General features: G+C 36.3%; 1 protein-coding gene across 1 annotated transcript in view; it reads right to left on the minus strand.

Moving 5' to 3' along the window:
* LOC104910257 (receptor-type tyrosine-protein phosphatase mu-like) overlaps nt 1-18,078 on the minus strand; it is a 66,384-nt gene extending 48,306 nt beyond the window's left edge. Inside the window, exons 1-4 of the mRNA XM_031552820.1 lie at nt 17,754-18,078; nt 14,364-14,473; nt 9,361-9,562; nt 5,697-5,799 (exon numbers count right to left, since the gene is read on the minus strand). Of these exons, the coding sequence (XP_031408680.1) occupies nt 5,697-5,799; nt 9,361-9,562; nt 14,364-14,473; nt 17,754-18,057 (719 nt within the window). The 5' untranslated portion in view covers nt 18,058-18,078. The remainder of the gene's footprint in view (nt 1-5,696; nt 5,800-9,360; nt 9,563-14,363; nt 14,474-17,753) is intronic.
* Nucleotides 18,079-18,542: the final 464 nt, after the last annotated feature.

Here is an 18,542-nt window from a genome sequence, read left to right on the forward strand (position 1 = left end):
AATGAAAATTAAAAAGCCATACAAGCTTTATGGAAAGATAGGGGTCATCTGCTTCTCTCAAGTAACTAGGGGTATGACTAGAGGGAATGGCATCAAGTTCTTCAGTCTTGGAGGTCTTTTCCAACCCTGGTGATTCTATGGTTCTGAGCACAGCATCATAATAGTGTTGCTGATTTTTCAGTTGTCTATTTATATCCAAGCCCTTGAGAAGATACTGGTTAGTGATGCAACTGAAAAAAATCTCTTCATTGGTATGAAATAATCTATTTTCTCTTTTGTTCTGGAATTGCTTCAGCTAGCATGCTTTATTTGTTTTAGATTAATTTCTATTAATTGCAATGCTAAATAACAGATAGCACTGTGCTGAGTTCACAGTGACACAAGAATCAATGCTGGATTTACAGCACAGTAAAAAGCTTGAGGAAATTTCTGAATTTGTCAGCAGGACATGTGAAGGCACACTGCACACATCTGGGCAACACACACCATAAATCCAAACTCAAGTCAGAGTTAAAATCCATGGACAAGTTCTACTACATAACAAAAAAGAGTTACAGCATTTATAAAGCATAAGCAATTATTGTACTGTACCCTCAATGAAACCAAAATTGACCCTTCTGCTGTAAATAATTATACTTGTTGCTATAAAGAAGTGATAATTATGGGCACCAATAAAACCCCATCCCTTCTGTATCACAGACATCCTGAAAGAAATTGGCTCACTGGCTTACAGGTTGTAAAACTATGATTTGAAAATACAGTTTGCAGGCAGGAGCTGACCCTATAGCATACAATTCAACTCCTTGTATTTACAGATCCTTAAACTATAGAAATGATGCCTGTGACAAGCAAATAAAAGAACAGAAAGTTCCCTTCATGCTCCTTAGCCTTTGTGGTCTAATTGTATTTCAAAAGGCTGTATTTTCAACATGGTATTTCAGAACACTAGTGAGTTGGTAATGTTCCTTGAACACATATAGAAACATTATGGCAACATAACTATTTCTTTACCCTAAATCCAACAAATGTCACCTAGACTGTTTTATCAGTGCGATCCTGAAAGGCCCAAGTTCACTTTTCAATTTCTTGGGAAGCTTTCCAAATCTCTCCCATTAAATACATTTGATATTTTTCTCCTTAGCTATGTCTACATGAGATTTTCTTTTTTCTCATTAGTGTGTTACTACTTATGTCATGTCACCGGGAATAGTAGGAAATTACAATAACATGTCTGCATTATATAACATGCTCAGTAGGAACTGTGAGAGGTCAGAGCTAAAAATATAGATTTTGCAATGCTTTTATTTGCATGCACTGTTGCTGTATTTTTGCCAACACAGAGCGTTATGTCTCTTATTGTGCAAATCAGCATTCTTCCCATTTCAAAGCTCATTTGTTCACTTATTCTGAATTTATAATCATACTTCTGCCTGTCTCCATAATACATGAATTGACTCTTTTCCACATATCAAAAAAATTCAGACTGAGATAGCAGTACCTCTTTTCTGAAAAGTGGATCATGCATTTGAGGCCCAGTCCTGTGCCTGCCATCTACTCACAACAACGTGAATGCCCCATGGTCACTTCAAGGCAGTTAGTGGCTTCTCTGGATGGCTATCTATTAGACTTTCTTTCTCAAAAGATGATTTCTGAGAGACTGTCTCTCAGGCTTCAGATGATCCCATTTCTTCCTATGGAAGTGTCTTAACAGTGCAGCATGTTCTAAATTTCATACTACGAAACTTAAGAGGAATCTTGCTGCTTCTATCACAGGGACTGTGTGCAAATTGCCTGACTTCCAGATATGACAATGAACCTAGTATTTACAGGGTCTCTCCAAAGGTCTGGATTAGATCAATAAGAAACATAAATCTGTGTGGAATTCAGACAATCTGAACACATCATGAAGTGTTTATTTTACCCAACAAAGTAACGGAAAGGAGTGCTTATTGCTTTAGATAGACATTTTGAAATCCCTACTAACTGAATAAAGTCTTTTAGGTTGAAACATAATATAAATTACTTCTTCAGGGAAGAGGGATTAAAAGAAAGTTTCAAAATCAGGATCTTTGGATAAAACGATGTTTGACTCATTTTCCCAGTTAAGAGCTGTTCCTTTTTTAGGTCAAGCAACTTGTGTGTTGAAGAAGTTTGTTGATAAAGTGGATGAATGAAGAATACAAAGACTGCCTTCACTCTCACACAGTCCCAGCCCGTGCAGTTCTGTTTATCCGTGTGTGGTTTGTTTCTGAGTGTTTTCTTTAACGTTCTTTTTAACTACACCTCTTGGTAATTGCTGCAGTTCTGGCTCTCTCTTTCATCCTGTATGGCTTTACAGTCCTAGGATCTGCAGGACTTCTTCCACATACTCAGGGCAGAAGGCACTCTGGCACACAAAATGCTAAGTACTGCATTCAGGATAAAGTTAGCTCATATAATTGGCTGTTCTTGGCCCTCCTTTCTCTTACTTCAGGATTAAAGAGGAAGGTACCAGCTGTTTGTGGTGTCCATGAGAGCAGAAAGAATGGCTAAATGGACTATTCTTTATTTCTTTATATTTCATTTATCTGATTAGAAGAGTTTTATGGGGCAAGTGCAGCCTGGAGAAGCTCGGCATTGCAAGATGAGAAAGGTCATTCCCCTAACCACAAACTCACCCACAGAGAAGAAGGCAGAATAGAGCATGGATGGCCTCGCCTTGCTCCTTCCCTGAGTGTGCTGTCACCAGGTGTTTCTGGGGTTATCTGGGACAAAATCTTTGGAATGCTTATACTTTGGCTTTTTGAGGATGTGGCACTGAATATCATGATGAGGGAGCTGGGGTGACAGCATTTTGCTGATTACGCCAGTCAGATAAAAGAAGTGGAAGCACTCAACCTTTATCATAGCAAGACTGAATGGAAATCTATGCGACAAAGAAAACTTGCTTCTGTTGTTGCTAAAAGCTTGCAGGAAAACTTTTCCAGAGAAGGTCACAAGAATCTTTTATTATGTAATGCGGCAAACAATCTAAAGCTCTTTCTAACAGATGAATACATAAATAACACTAAATGCATGCAGTCATCGAGCACTAGATTTTTCATTCCTGTGTACAAGCCAGACCTTTGCAATAAACAAGCATTCCTTTGCTGAAGTAATTGGAACTGACCTATCTATGTACCTGCAGATAATTTGGCCCCACAATCTTTAAACTTTAGATTAACTTGCACTGAAGAAGTGAAATGTAAAAATGATAGTGTCTTGAGACAGTCAGTTCTTGAAAAAGTGAGTGCCTCAACATATGTTGAATAGCCCTTACATAAAAATATTTTCTTGTATACTTTTAAAGCAAACTCTCTAGAACTTTAGTGACTCATACGCATCTTTAAAAAAAAAAGAATGTCTGCAGTAACGCAGGTATTACACAGTTTCCACAGAACCATCATCTTAAATTAAAGAAAAAGCCTCACAAATGACAATCATTCTAGAAATCTGAATAGCTTAGCCAACTGTTAAGTACATATATTCATCATTACTGAATGCACTACTGCTTTAAACATACATAATTCCAAAATAATCTTCTAGAAGTAAACACAGCAACGGCTATAAAACCTGAAATCGCAGACAAACTGAGCAGTATTTGTTGTATTAAAACTCTGATAAAATAGATTTTAATCATGTCCAGTTGTACAAATTCTAAAACAACCTGGAATGCCATTTGGCCTTCATGATTAATGTGTACTTTATCATTGTAAACAGAGCTTCCATAACAAGTCTAGAAAGTCTGCTTTTTGAAGCAACATTTAAACAATCAACATGCCCTTTCTCCCCTTTTATGTCATGGTGGCTGTGAGGGGATTCTAAATAAATCAACAGATAGCAGGATTTTTCATATTTGATTAGAGAAGAAGAATTTAATTGCAGAAAAAAAGTTGGAATACCTGAGTGACCTCAGGTATTAGCTTCACTGCCTTGAATGGGAGAACTTATGATCTCCTTATCCATTTCAGGAACTACAGGATCTTCTGTGACATGGCTGATGTGCTGATCAATACAACAACAGCAATAATTTATACTGCAAGTTTACTGTAGTTTCAAAACCTGCATTAACCAAGCCGGTGCTTGTAGGAGGATCAATACACAAGGCATCATTCTTAGCGACGTGTATAAAAGAAGTATGACTAAACTTCTAACACCCAATGAATACAGATTAAGATGATAACATGCATATGCAGAATGCACTCTGCAAGCTATGCCATGACATGCTTCAGAGTGTAATGTAAAATAAAATGCAATAAAATGTATTGAGAAATTCTTACTTTAATTTTCACTTTCTGTTTCACAAGGTATTTACATTAAGAGTTTGTAGGCAGCAGTCATTTTAAGACCTACTGAAAGGACCTCTGTAAATTTGCTGTCATGTGTTCGTTTTCATTAGTTCTATGGCTTCATGTTACTTTAAATCTCTCCTCCTATATTCTTACCACTCTTCCACTCATTTGGTGTACTTAATCTCCTAACTAGCTTCCTCTTATTGCCAGCAAAGCTGCTGATGCATCTCCACTGCTATAGGAATTAATAATCTTTAGTTCACAGTGCAATTAGAAGGAATTAAACTTTTTTTTTTTAAGGCCTAATATGTTTGTGTTTAAACAAAAATAAGTCCAAATATTATTATTTTGATCCAGATGCTTGAATTCAGGACTACACCACAGCTTTATTGCATGAAGTAACACAAACATAAAATCTACTGAATTAGTTCCAGTGTATCTGCTTTAATTGCTTTCTGATTTCTTCTCAGCTTGTTCAGACTTACCAAAACTGCTACTTTTTTTTTTAAAGTTGTCTGAATGACAATTTCCTAAATTCATCCATCCACCCATAGAAACATATCTAATACAGCAGTGAATGCTGCAAAATAAAAATAAAAATTAAATATTCTGAAAACATCACCCCCTAAAAAAATAACAATTTATGTATAAAGGAGAAACATCTTCAAACTCTGAAAAACCTGTATTTATCTCATCTATATTTTCCTCTGTTCAGAATATTGAGCTCATTACTGGTTATGATTCAAAATAACATAATCATTCCTCTGTTTTCTTCACTGAAAAGCAGGCATCTTTTATCACAACAGGTGTACGACTTACATGGTAACGTGCATCTTGCTATGAAATAAACCACAGCAAACTGGAAATTCATTAAGATGAATTATATAACATTAAAGAACTGAAGCTACGGTTTTCCAGTTTTTTTCTGTACTTCTCTCACGGCCAAGTAAATGTGAATACTTCATGGATGGTACAATACATATCCTGAAAAGTGGTTAACTTACTAAGAACTGATTATCTTATATTTGTGAAGTAAACAAGAAAAGAGAATATCATAGACAGTAGCTCAGCATAGAAAATGTGACATGCCCTTGAACTTAAAACACTGCAGTAAGCAATTACCTTAAAGAAGCCACCCACACAACAGAACTATGGCTTTGTTCCTTATCTTCAAAGAACAAGCCACTTGCATCTGGATCAAATCCTTTAAACAATACACGAACACTCAACATCAAAGCACTTCCATTTTCTTCAGTTATTTAATTTAATTAGAGCTAATACAGACATGAATTTAGACAGTGACTGCTGCGTAGAAAATCCCCAGAAAACATGTTCAAGAAATTAATCAATTTGGTTTTAATTTTATAAAGCCTTTTCCCCCAGTACCTGACAGGAGCGCCTCTGCTCTGTGCAGGTTTCAGTAAGACTGTCACAGTGCTGTCAGTTTGATTCAAAGGTGTCTCGAGTTCATATGGTGGCATAGAGGGTGCTAGAATAAGAAAGGAAAAGAAGCAAAAATAATCATTATTCCTGTATTTCTTCTTTTAGGAGCCATATCTTTATTTGAATATGTAATCCTAAAGACTTCTGCCAATATAAAGACTGTATAAAGCTCTAATATGCTTTCAGTTACAGTACAAGTATTAGACAATTTTTAAGTAAATTCAGTAAAAAAAAAAAAAAAAAAATCCTAGCTCGCTGACAATTACTAGAGCCAACAGCTCCCAATACAGCTAAGTTTTCAGAAAGTACTCAGAGTACATAAGCTGGAAATGAATATATATATGTTTTATTTAAAGAAGACTACCTGCAAATGTGTATACAAAAGTGACTATATTTTTTGAAACTTTGAGTTCAGCTTTCTCAGTGTGTCAGCAATAGTTGGATATGCTTCTGGAGCTTGTCATTTGTGCTGTGGCTGTCATGGGCCTACTGTCCACCACAGATAACATTTATGATAATGAAATAGGATTATCACCATGAGAGCTTATCATAGTTTGAAGCCACACTCAATGGCACTTCTGCAAACTGTGTCTCCATTAAACAATTACAAATTACAAATGATTCCTCAGTTACAGTCTTCTACTGCTGTTACTTTTTTTCCAATGCTCTTGCCTAGTTCTGTTTTTACCACTATAATGAATGGAAAGCTGCTCAGTTAATTGTTTGTTTAGCAGTCTATCGTATACTTATTGTCCAGCTATTAACGATGATACACTGCTATAGACTTAAAAGGCTACAGAAGCAAACAGCGATCATTGCAGTGAACTTTTTCAACCACAGGAATGATGCAAGATAATGAACTTCCCTTAAATAATTCCATCTTATAACAGAAAATTTTTGAGGGTGGCGAAGATCTTTTCTTTAGTTCTAAGTTCTTCCAACAGCTAATTATCCTCATCGTTGAAGACTTATTTAGCATCTGAATTCACTTTGCTTAATATTTCAGATGCTGGACACTTTTGTGTACCACACTGAAGAAGTTATTCAGAGTACAGTGTGTTCTACATGCAGACAGTCTCACTGAATAACAAGGGACCCTGAAATCACCTAGTTCCAGCCCCCTGAAATCAGTTTTCACCAATTTCAGTTTTGTACATCTAGGATTTATCCAAATCCCGCCCCATTCTCAAGTTGGCTATCCCCAAGAAAATGAGGGAATGACAGAGTAAGTGTGAATCTGAAAGCTGTGTAAACATTTTCAAAACACTATCAGTATCATTTCTTGCCGTTGGTCTCCTGCATGCATCTTAACAAGTCCTGCAGTCTTACTGAGTTGCGACTCTTAGGTCCCTACAAGCAATGTTTATTAATCTTAATCTCTCTACACCAAAACTGTAAGACTGCCCAGGCTACGAGCTATGATTCTTCCACTCTTACCTTTGAACCTGGCTACTTTATCTCCTCTCCACAGATACCTGGACATTATCTATTTTTCCCGTTTTGTTCTATCTAGATAAGGATTCTTCCTCCCCCACACTGCCCACAAACAAAGAAGCAGCTTACGTTCCTGAAATGCATGAAATTCCTCTGGGTAAAAAAGGCAGCATAAAAAAATTCAGCATGCCCAGCTGACTTTTCACAAAGTTGTATGCAACAGAAAACAGAGTCTTCTAATACAACACGCCCATCAATTTTGATAGCAGGCACGGCTACTAGCTCTCCTTTTAGTAGTGCATATTTACATACAGATCACTTCATCCATCAATGCCAATCACACAACTGTAGAATGAAACACGGCAACTATTTACAGTACAGAATAGTACTACTCATCAACTTAAGACAGAAAATCAAGGCTATGAAAATGCAGTCTAGAGTCAGACAAATTAACATAAAAGATCTGTTTAAAAATTGGTCAGAATGCATAGTTGCCACATCATCTGTTCTAAAATATAGACGCATCAAGAGCCCCAAAGTCTTACAAGTAAGATCAAAGGCCAATAGCACTGCAAAAAATGATACCATACTCAACAGCTAAAATTTCAGTTGTAGTTCTTCTATGATACTATGAAATGTATTCTGCTTGTATTTTACATAAATACACCAAGAGATTGCCTTTGACCTCTGGACAAATTTTAAACATATCCTGTTAGAACAGTAACAAAGATGAAATACTAGGAGAGTTGGGTGCAGAGAAGACGGCTTGCAAAACCTCACCAGATGGCTCTTTGGATCTTTGTCCCATTTCAAAGCATGGCTTTAATGTACACTCAGACAAATGAGTTTTTGTTGGTAACATACCGCATTTAAAAAAGAACAATTTAAACCATAGCACTACTCCCAAATGCACTCTATTCTCAGCAGCCTCCTTCTTACCTCATTCTAGTAAGGCCTGATTCTATCATAGTAAGTCCTATCAAGACTTACTATGTTAGAAATTCATTTCTGACACAGAAACATTTTGCTCAATGTGAGAAAAGGGAGAATGATCCCATCTTTACAGATCACCATTAATTACTGTTAGACATTCTTCCAAGAATAATTTTCCAACTTGAAAATTAGAATCTTTTTTTTTTTTTTTTTTTTTTCCTCTAGTAACCTCAATTAGCAATAATTTCCACCTCACATTAACTGCCCTTTCCTGTAATAAAAAGGAAGAGCTCTGTTTCTGATTAATACTTGTGAGAAAATGATCGATGGGGGAAAAATATATAGAAAGAGAATAAAAAAGAAAGATTTTGTATCCAAATGCTTTCTCTTATCTTTTCTGGAAAGCAAATTTGACATAAATAGACAAGGCAATTTTCTGTAGACATTATCAAGGTCCAACTCTCAGTTTAATTCCCAAGAAGACTGTAGGTAAGTGAAGAGTAAAGGGATTTAAATTTTAACTTTGCAAAAAAAAATTTGTCATTGATTTACATAAGGATTTTAGGATTTAATAGTATTACATCCCATCGGTTGGAGAAATTAAGTGTTCCTCTGCCTCTGGAAGGGCTTTAAAATATTGTTCATAGATCTGTAGAAGTGACAGAGTCATGCTGCTCTTATCTGAAAACCACAACTCCTGATGTTCTTGTCTAATATGGTTTTGTACCCACTTCAGTTCACACGCCTGCTAGGAGTGTATGCTGGCTGGCTGTCAGCTGCACTTTCTAACTGAGCACTGGACATATAGTGTATCTGCTCTACTCTAGATTGCTCATGGCTCATTAAAGAGATTTTCCAGCACTGTTACTGTACTAATTTAGAATTATGTCAAGGCTGAATAAGCTCTGAATGGAGCCCTCATCCTCATGTCCAAAAAAACCCCTATGCTAAACGTTGTAACAGTAGCTGGCACTGACTGTAGGCACATAATTCATTGGGTATATTGTGTGGTAAGTTATAGCCATGAATAGGAATTTCAAATTACTAGCTGCTATTTAAACACTTGGGAAGTTTTTCAGTACGCTAATGTATGTCATTTTGACATCTTCAGGGATGAAGGCTTATTTTACTTTCAATTTGCTGCTCGTAAATTCCTAAAGAAGAGATAAGTAACAACAACAACAACAAAATTAACAATGTCATCATTAAATGCAAACAATGATGTTCTTTCGTTAAATACCTGATATTTTAGTGGTGAATTGATTTGTGATCGGAGGTCCAAAGCCTTTAGCTGTGCTGGCCCTGATGGTAAAAGAGTAGGTAGTGCCAGGATACAGTCCAAAAAAGAGATAGTGTGTTTCATTTCCTAGCTTTGAGACTCGTCCGCTTTGATTGGATAAATCTATTTCTGGGTCAAAGGAACTGACTGCTTTGTAGGTGATCTGCAAAAGAATAAGAAAGTTATAAACTGTCTTGAGCAGATGGACAAAGATTGCATTTTTATCCAGTAAACCCTTCTGATGTATGTGCTGTCAGACATTTTATGATAAGCTATCTTACTCTCTTATTCTCTTCAAATCCTGAATCCCATGAAGGGACATAGAAACTTAGCCATAACTGGTATGAGTTATTACTTTTATAGATACGGAGACTTAGAGGCAAGCTAGATTAAAACTCTAAAGGATGGGTTCAGGCTTACATTAATTCCTTTAAGATGCTGCCTTTAACAGTGTCATTTTTTGAACCCGTCTTACAGTTGGTTTTGATCAGCAACAATAGCAAAAACAAAACAACAGAGTAAAAGCACATAAACAAATAATGAAAGAAGCGGCTCCTACTTCTAACTGATTTGACTGCAATTACACTTTGCTCTGAATAAGATTATCCTTAGAAGATGATAAAGGCAGCTTAAGGCAAATTTTTCAGAAAGCTGGTAGAGCTTATATTTTAGTCTAAAGCTTAGATATTGTAATTGCTAATTTGGAAATTTTCAGGTTATTATATTGTACCTAGGTCAGATTGTCCTTTGGAGGAAAAGAGAGATAAAACACTAAGTAATATATGCGAAATGTATATTGTATCCTCATTTCCTTCTTTGACTCAAGCAAAATTTTCAGTTTTCATTAGAAATGTTAATATAAGTTCACAGCAAAACTTGATCCAGATTTTTTATATTAATTACTAATTTCCACATATCATAATGAGAACTTAAAAAAGAGAAATATATTTAAAAAATTATTAATTTCTCCTTTTTACTTACAAAGTTTCATTCGTATGTGAATTTCAGCACTTTATGTAACAAAGTAATAACTAACACTCTTTTTTGTTGTAATTATTACACAGTACATTATTACACATAATTCTAATTAAGAAGATGAGCACAAAAAATACTTACAAGCATGTCAGTGTTGACATTATACATCTTTAAAAATTGCCATATTACATTTTTGTAATTTTTTTTTTTTTTTGGTATAGCAATTAATTACTGGACAGATAAGTAGCTGATATTCAATAATTAAGTTCTTCCAGGTGTCAGGAAGAACAAAATAAAAAAAAGGTGTTTTGGCTGGTTAAAATGAACTTGCGTTGTTTCTTTGTTTCATTCCTACTTATAAGCAAAGTCTGCAGTGGTTTTTACAGTATTTGTTAGCATTCTGGTAAATGTAAATTCTTTGTTCAGGAGTTTAAAGTCATAATTACATTACCCACATTTTAAAATACTAACACATAAAGAAAGCATCTCATGCTGCAGTCTTTGGAATAACCCTTTAAAAAATGGCCACCAGCTGAAGAGGTTGCCTAGGAAAGAGCAACCTCGTTATTAGGTAAGAGTAAAGCAAAGCTTACATCTCAGACAAACTGAATGTCTTCAACTTTCAGCTAAAGTACCCAGCAATCTTGTGCTTGCTTTCCCTTTGGCACTACAACTCCTTCACCTCAGGTTGTGTATTGCCCTGTGACAGGTGACAGGTGATGGGAAGGTGCATTCACCCCTTGCTGCAACTCTTGGGCTGACTCACTCCCTTGCAGGCCTTTCAGCGCAAGAGATTTTCCAATCCGTTATTATCTCCAGGCTGCACTGTCCCCTATCCTTCCTTGGGGAGTGCTCGTAGAATGACAGAATCAAGTGAGTTGGAAGAGACCTTCAAATGGCATCTAGTCCAACTCCCCTGCAATGAACATGGACACTTACAGATAGGTCAGGTTGCTCAGAGCTTGGTTCAGCCTGACCTTGAATGCTTCCAAGGACAGGGCATCCACCACTTCTCTCAGCAACCTGTTCCAGGGCCTTGCTATCCTTATCATAAAAATCAACTTTCTTTTATGCAGTCTAAATCTCTCCTGTTTCACTTGTAACCATTTTCCCTTGTCGTATCACAACAGACCCTGCTCATGAATCTGTCCCCTTCTATTTTATAGTTTCCCTTTAGATACTGAAAGGCTGCTATCCACAGCTTTCTCTTCTCCAGGCTGAACAGCCCCAGCTCTCTCAGACTGTCCTTGTAGGGAGGTGTTCCACATCTTGGATCATTTTTGCGGCCTACCTCTGGATGTGCTCCAACAAATCCATGTCTCTCCTGTACTAAGGACTCTAAATCTTGATGCAGTACTCCAGATGTGATCTCTCCAGTGCAAAGTAGAGGGATGAATCACCTCCCTCGACATGCTGGCCACACTTTTTCTGGTGCAGCCCAGCATACAGTTGACTTTTTGGGCCGTCAGAGTACATTGGTGGCTCATGTCCAGCTTGCCATCAACCAGCACCTCCAAGTCCTTTACGGCAGGGCTGTGCTCAATCCTTTTGTCCCTGAGCTTATATTGACAGCAGGGGTTGCCATGACTCAGGTGCAACATTTTGCACTAGGCTTTGTTGAACTTCATGAGATTCTCCTAGGCCCTCAGCTTGAGCCTGTGTAGTCTCACACAGTTTGGTGCCATCCACAAACTTGCTGAGGGCGCACACAATCTCACTGTTGATGTCACTGATGAAGAAATTAAAGAGTAAAAGTCTCAGTGCTGACCCCTGAGAGAAACCACTCATTACTGATCTTCATCTGGACATTGATTCCCTGATCACTACTGCCTGGGTATGATCTTGCAACCAGCTCCTCATGCATCAAATGGTCTACTCATCAAATCCGTATCTTTCCAATTTAGAGAGAAGGAAGTTATGAGTGCAAATGTCAAACTGAAGACCAGATGATACCAGTGGCTCTTCCCTTTTCCAATGATGCAGTTAAGTCATCACAGAAGGCCACTAGGTTGGTCAACAAGGACTTGCCCTGGGTGAAGCCATGCTAGTTGTCTTGTATTACCTCCCTCTCTTCCATGTGCCTTAGCATAGCTTTCAGAAGAATCTGTTCTATGAACTTCCCTGGCACAGAAAAGAGGCTAACAAGTTCGTAGTACCCTGAATTGTTCTTTCTACCCTTCTTAAAAATAGGCACGACACTGTCTTTTTTCCACTCACCAGGGACTTCACCTGATTGCCATGACTTTTCAAATATCACTGAGAGTGGCCTGGTGACTATGTCATCCAATTCCCTCAAGACTCTGGGATGCATCTCCTTGGGACACACAGATTTACGAACATTCAGGTTCCTCAACTGGTCACAAACCTAATCTTCAGTTACAGCAGAAGGGACTTTGCTTCCCCAATCCCCAACTTCTGACCCAACTGCTTGAGGGCTATGTTAAGAGCAGTTGTCAGTGAAGACTGTGGCGGAAAAATGAAGTACTTGAGCCTTTACCTTGTCCACTGTCATCAGCCTAGCTGTGTTGCTCACTATAGGGGAGAGTATGCATTCTTGGTGTCTTTCCTTATGGTTGATGTACCTGTATAAGCCTTTCTTGATCTTCTTTGCACTCCTTGCTCAGTGCAGTTCTAGTTTGGTAATGGCCTTCCTAATCTGTTCATGTTCAGCCACCTCACTGGACCAAGCTGGCAGTTAGAACAAAAACTGGTTTGGATGTGTATGTCTTGCTGATACCTTTCAGTTAGAAATTAATGAAATCAAGTTTCTACTTTAAAGGATTGCTTAGCTCTCTCTACCCTGCTCTGAGAAGTGCAAGATAAACAGCAGAAGATACCAGTATTATACTTTCAACATTCTCTTTGCTATTGGAATGGTAGGTTCTTTTGGTGTTCAAAGACTTGCTGACCTGAATACCTTCGAAACTTAAGCCAACCTATTTTTTTCTACCTCTCAAAACACCTGTACAACTGTCATTACAGCTGATGAAGTTATAAAGATGTATTTCAGAATGAGCTGCATATACATATACATATACACTGCATGTACTTTTCCAGCAATACAGTAAGACATGAATGCATTTTTAGTAGCAGGTGATTTGCCTGTGTGTGTTTCTATGTATCTGAAGCTAAACCTCAATAAAAACATTAGCATATTTACTAGAACATTCAGATCCATGCAGATAGGCAATTTTTGAACTAGCTGGAAAGTAGTTAGTTTTATAAAAAAAAAAAATAAATCAATCTATACTTTTTCGTAACATTTAATCCTTTTATAATAAAACAGTTTTCAAAACAGTATCAATAGGTTACCATTTAATTTAACTTTTCTCTTACACCATATCTCATTTAGGTGGTGTGTTTTTTTTTAAACAAAGCATTTCAATACCAATTTTGTAGTAAGGTCAGGTAAGAGGCTTAACAGTGATTACTGTCTGACAGCTTAATCTGTGCAGTCTTTTGTCAATTTTTCTAAAAGGTATTCAGGCAGAGGTAACGTGAGGAAAAGCAGCGATTTTTAGACATCTACAACATATAATTTTGTTGAATTTGCATTAAAAATCATAGATTTTTTAAAAAATTATGCCCGCCTGTTTCTATTACAATAGGCTTCCTGTAATGAGTCTCACCTAAATGTGAAGATGACTGTCTTCACTGCATTATGCCTTCTCTTATAAAAATAATCTACTAACATCTATCTTTCAGTCTTAAATATTAATTCCACACTACTAGGTAGAATACGATATCATATGGCTCTAAATATAGCAGTTTTCTTCAAGTTGATAACTCAATACCTTTCTTGGGAGTTGCAGTAATCCATTTCTATATTACACATTTGATTTTATTACTTTGTAAGTGCTACTATCTTCAAAATGAGTACTTATTTCACAGAAACTGGGAAAAACATTTTCTTTCAATTACATACTAATTATGCACTTCCAAAAATCAATACAATACATGAAGGGAAAAACATGACCAAATCTTGATACCTCATACAAAGTAATCACACCATATGTTTGCACTGGCTCTCTCCACTGAAGAAAAATCTTCTCTTCAAAGGTACTCCCTTGAATGGATTCAAGTGGTACAGCACTTGGAACTAATGAATAAAAAATGGAGAAACAAATATAAAAGCAATCCATCCATTTTGTTGAGACACAAAATAGCAATTGTTGAGATACAGTTCATCTTCCATGGAATTTGTTAAACATATCATATATATATAATATATATATAATCACTTCTTCCCCATCTCCCTAAGTTAAACACCTCAACTGCATATAATATGTTAGAAAATTAGACCCACAATTATTTCCCAAAGATTGAAGCAGAGACCAGGGCAGAAAGAAGCAAAGACTCAGCAGAGAATAGTTTATTTTACAAGATAGTGCTGTTAAGGAAATTTGCGTCAACTTCAGTATAAAAAGGAGTTAGTGAGAATTGCACTACTGATGAAGAAAGAAATAATTCAACTTATTGAATAAGAAACTAGATGATGTCTCAGGGATAAATTCTTGTAAATAAAAATAGAGTCATACCTACTTATCAATGACATTACTGTTCTGTACTGAAAGATACAAACATTTATGTATGAAAATGGAAGAAGACTGAAATAACAAGGTACAGCTTTAGCTTACTGAACTAGGAATGCCAGCCTTGGAAATGTGAGTCACATTTTGCACATAATGGTGATGCTCACTGACTATAGGCCTGATGTCCTTAAACATGATGAACACACGGAACTTGTGATGCAGACAAACTGAAAACCTGACATTCATCTTAAAGATTCTTACTTTAGGAGAATGAATGGTGAACAGACAGGGACATCAGAAGAGTCTGATAAAGGATGCTCTCAGATATCTACTTCCTTTTTTTTCTGTTTGTTCTACAACTGTCTTATCCCAGAGCCAATGTCAACACAGTTCTCACCCAAGAGGGTGTGTTAACAGCACATGGACATATATCTGAAATTCTATTTTTGTAACAGTATATGAAATACAATGTAAAAGAAAATCTTCAAAAACGCACTGCTAGGAATCATAAAGCTATCATACAGCTCACTGATAGGTGAGCACTTTCACCTGATGTGCATGTGAAAGTTCAGTAAGACGATATATATTTTTCATATGCTAGAAGGCGGAAACTAATTGCTACAACAGTTGAAACAACTTCTTGGACCCCTTTCTGAGTTCCATCTATATAACTAAAGTATAGGAAGAGAGGACCTACAAGATAGACATCTGGTGACTACTTCCTGTTTCTAGGTCTGATACAGTATTTTTCTTCTTCTGTTCCTCCATGTTGTTGGTCTAGGAGTGAAATGGTTTAAACGGAGTTTAAATTGAGACTTCAGAAGCAAATCTCCCTACCTCTCTACAGTGTCCCCTGTAGGAATTCCTTAGACAAGAAGAAGCTCCAAGGACACTGATAGCTTCTGAATTTGCTTACCAGTCCTACATGGACCAGTGAAATTGTGCCATTAGTGAAATCCTAAGTCTGGGCACAAAGTCTTCCTTCAAAGTATGAGAAAACCAATACCTATTTGGAATAATAGGGCTAATAATAAACATGTAAAGGGAGAAAAATTAAATATAGCACAAGTAAGGTAAAAGTATGACAAAGCATGGTGATAACTCTATAAAAGTACTAAAGGCCATAAACTCTGAGCATTTACACCATCAGGGAGGTCAAACACTCAAAGAGCTTCTCCCTCGAGAGGCTGTAGGATATTTATCCATGGAAATACTGAACCCTCAACAGAACATAGCCCTTCCAACATACATTATAATGCAATTTGAAGATCACAGTGATTATCTGGGTCATATTTCATTGCTGTGTTACACACAGATGCATATGTTTTACTGAAAGTGTACAATACACTAAAAAGCTGTATTTTTTTTTTTAGTATTTATAGAAACATTGCAAAGACAGAATCATATATTTTCAGTGTTGATATTTCAAAATTGATTAATAATATGGAAAGAATATTAAAAAAAAGTATTCTCTGAACCACTGATGCTGGTTTTTAAGATGTCTTAGTATACTGTGAAGTTCCAGAAGACCAGGAATAAATACTATATAAATTTTAAAGAACATATAGAAATGGTACATATGTCAGTAAGATCCTTTGCTTTTGCATCCTACAATTGAACTGAATAAAAACAAGGAGATGACAGCAAAATTAATTTTAATTAAACAATTTTTATGTTAGCTATGCTTGCTAAAATCTGTTGCATTAGCAACCTAAATTCCTAAATTCTTTAATTTATTCCCTCATATATTTTGATTAGAAATTAATACTACACAAAACCATTACAGTACATATTAAATGATTTAATAGTTTTAAATGATACTCTTCAAGTATTTATTATAAAGGAAACTTGTCATTGCTGATTTTTTTTTCTAGAAATCTTTCCAAAATGTTTGCAGTAAATCCATTATTAATTTGGAAGAAAATACACACTACTTCTAGTCAGACTGCAGATGTTAAAACTGGGAGAATAGATCTGTTGTTGTAAGCAATCTCAGTCACTTGTTAAGGTGCCTTTGAATGGTAGACAACTGAAGATTCGTATAAGCAAAGCCAAAAAACATAAGGCACACTAGTAGAAGGCACCAAGGGGCTATATACCTTAGTACAACATGTTCCGGAAAGGTGGAACCGATTCCTGGTGCATGACTAATTAAAAAAGTAAGTCCCATGTTGGTCCCATAGCTATCAGTACTCATGTAAACTCTTGGTGTGCATAATCACAATAACATCACATAGGATTTAGAAGGATGTTAGAGTCTATTCATGCAGTGTTACTACAGCATTACAGAGACTCAGTTGCCAACTAGGCTATACATACATCAAAAAAGAGACTGATAAATTATGTAATTACGTAAATGACTGAGGTCTGAGAATCCCACTTTAGCTAAGAATTACTAAAGGAGAGGGAGTATCTATATATTGTAATGTACATACATACGAAAGACACTGGATAAGCAACTAACAGCATTCAGTGGTGGAAACTGCAGATCAGGAAAAAGTATTTAATGTTGAGCATATCATTCAACAGAAAAGCTTACACGAAGATACTGTGGACCAGCACCTGAATTTTTTTTCACACTGATACTGGAACTTTTAAGTGGCAGAACATAACTCTATAACTCTCGTACTACGAGCTTAGTGAAGAAATGATAAAATAATGTATAATGTTACAGATTATGTAAAAGACCATGATAATACATTCAATAGATCCCTTACTGCCCTAAAACTGTTGAAGGTGGTGGAAAATTTGTTACAGACAGTGAAAGTAGAACATATAGAAAGATATGTTGATCATCAGGTAGGACGCATGTATGATGTATATATATGTGTAAATACAAAAACTCACCATCTTCATCAGTTTGTACGACAAGTTCTTGGCTTTCTTTTCGTCCTTCAGGATTCATTAGTACTAATTTGATGCTGACATTTGTATATGGTGAAAGATTAGTAATGGTGTGCTGTGGATGTGAACTTTCTGTATCCCAGCTTACTTCTTCTCTCACTTGCTCTTGTCCTCCAGCCTGGTAACGGTAATGGACTGTGAGGTTGTACCGATGGCAACGTGTGACGTTATATCCAAATGGCTCCCAGCAAATAGTGATTTGCCTAGACTTGATCTCCACAACCTCTAATTTCCGTGGCCCCCGCATTGGATCTGCAAAATTACCAATGTAATTCTAGTATGATTATTGACGCATATTATAACAGTAAGTGACAATATTTATGCATATTATAGCAGTACGTAAGAGTAATAAGAAGTTTTACAGTTCTATAGATATGACATGTAGGTGGAAACATCCATTCTTTTTCTTGCATAATACAAATGCCAATAGAAGATGTCAAAAGAAAAGTAAGAGCAAAACACTGAGTAATGGAGAAAGAAGTGACCCTAGTGAAAAACTATAAGCAAACAAAAAACCAGAAACTTATCTTTAAACTCAAACTCAAAAAAAATAATGTTTACTCTTTTTATCCATTTGTTGCCTGCAAAAAATACCTGCAATTTTCATTGCAAATTAATATGTTAACACTTTTAAAGCAAAAGGCGTCATTCAAGTTAATAGGTATCTAAAAATAAAAGGTAATTTTAGGGAAAATCTGTAAATATGTGTTGATTTTCTCCCAGGACTGTTTT

This window comes from Meleagris gallopavo, chromosome 3, assembly GCF_000146605.3.
Source record: "Meleagris gallopavo isolate NT-WF06-2002-E0010 breed Aviagen turkey brand Nicholas breeding stock chromosome 3, Turkey_5.1, whole genome shotgun sequence".
Classification (NCBI taxonomy): domain Eukaryota; kingdom Metazoa; phylum Chordata; class Aves; order Galliformes; family Phasianidae; genus Meleagris; species Meleagris gallopavo.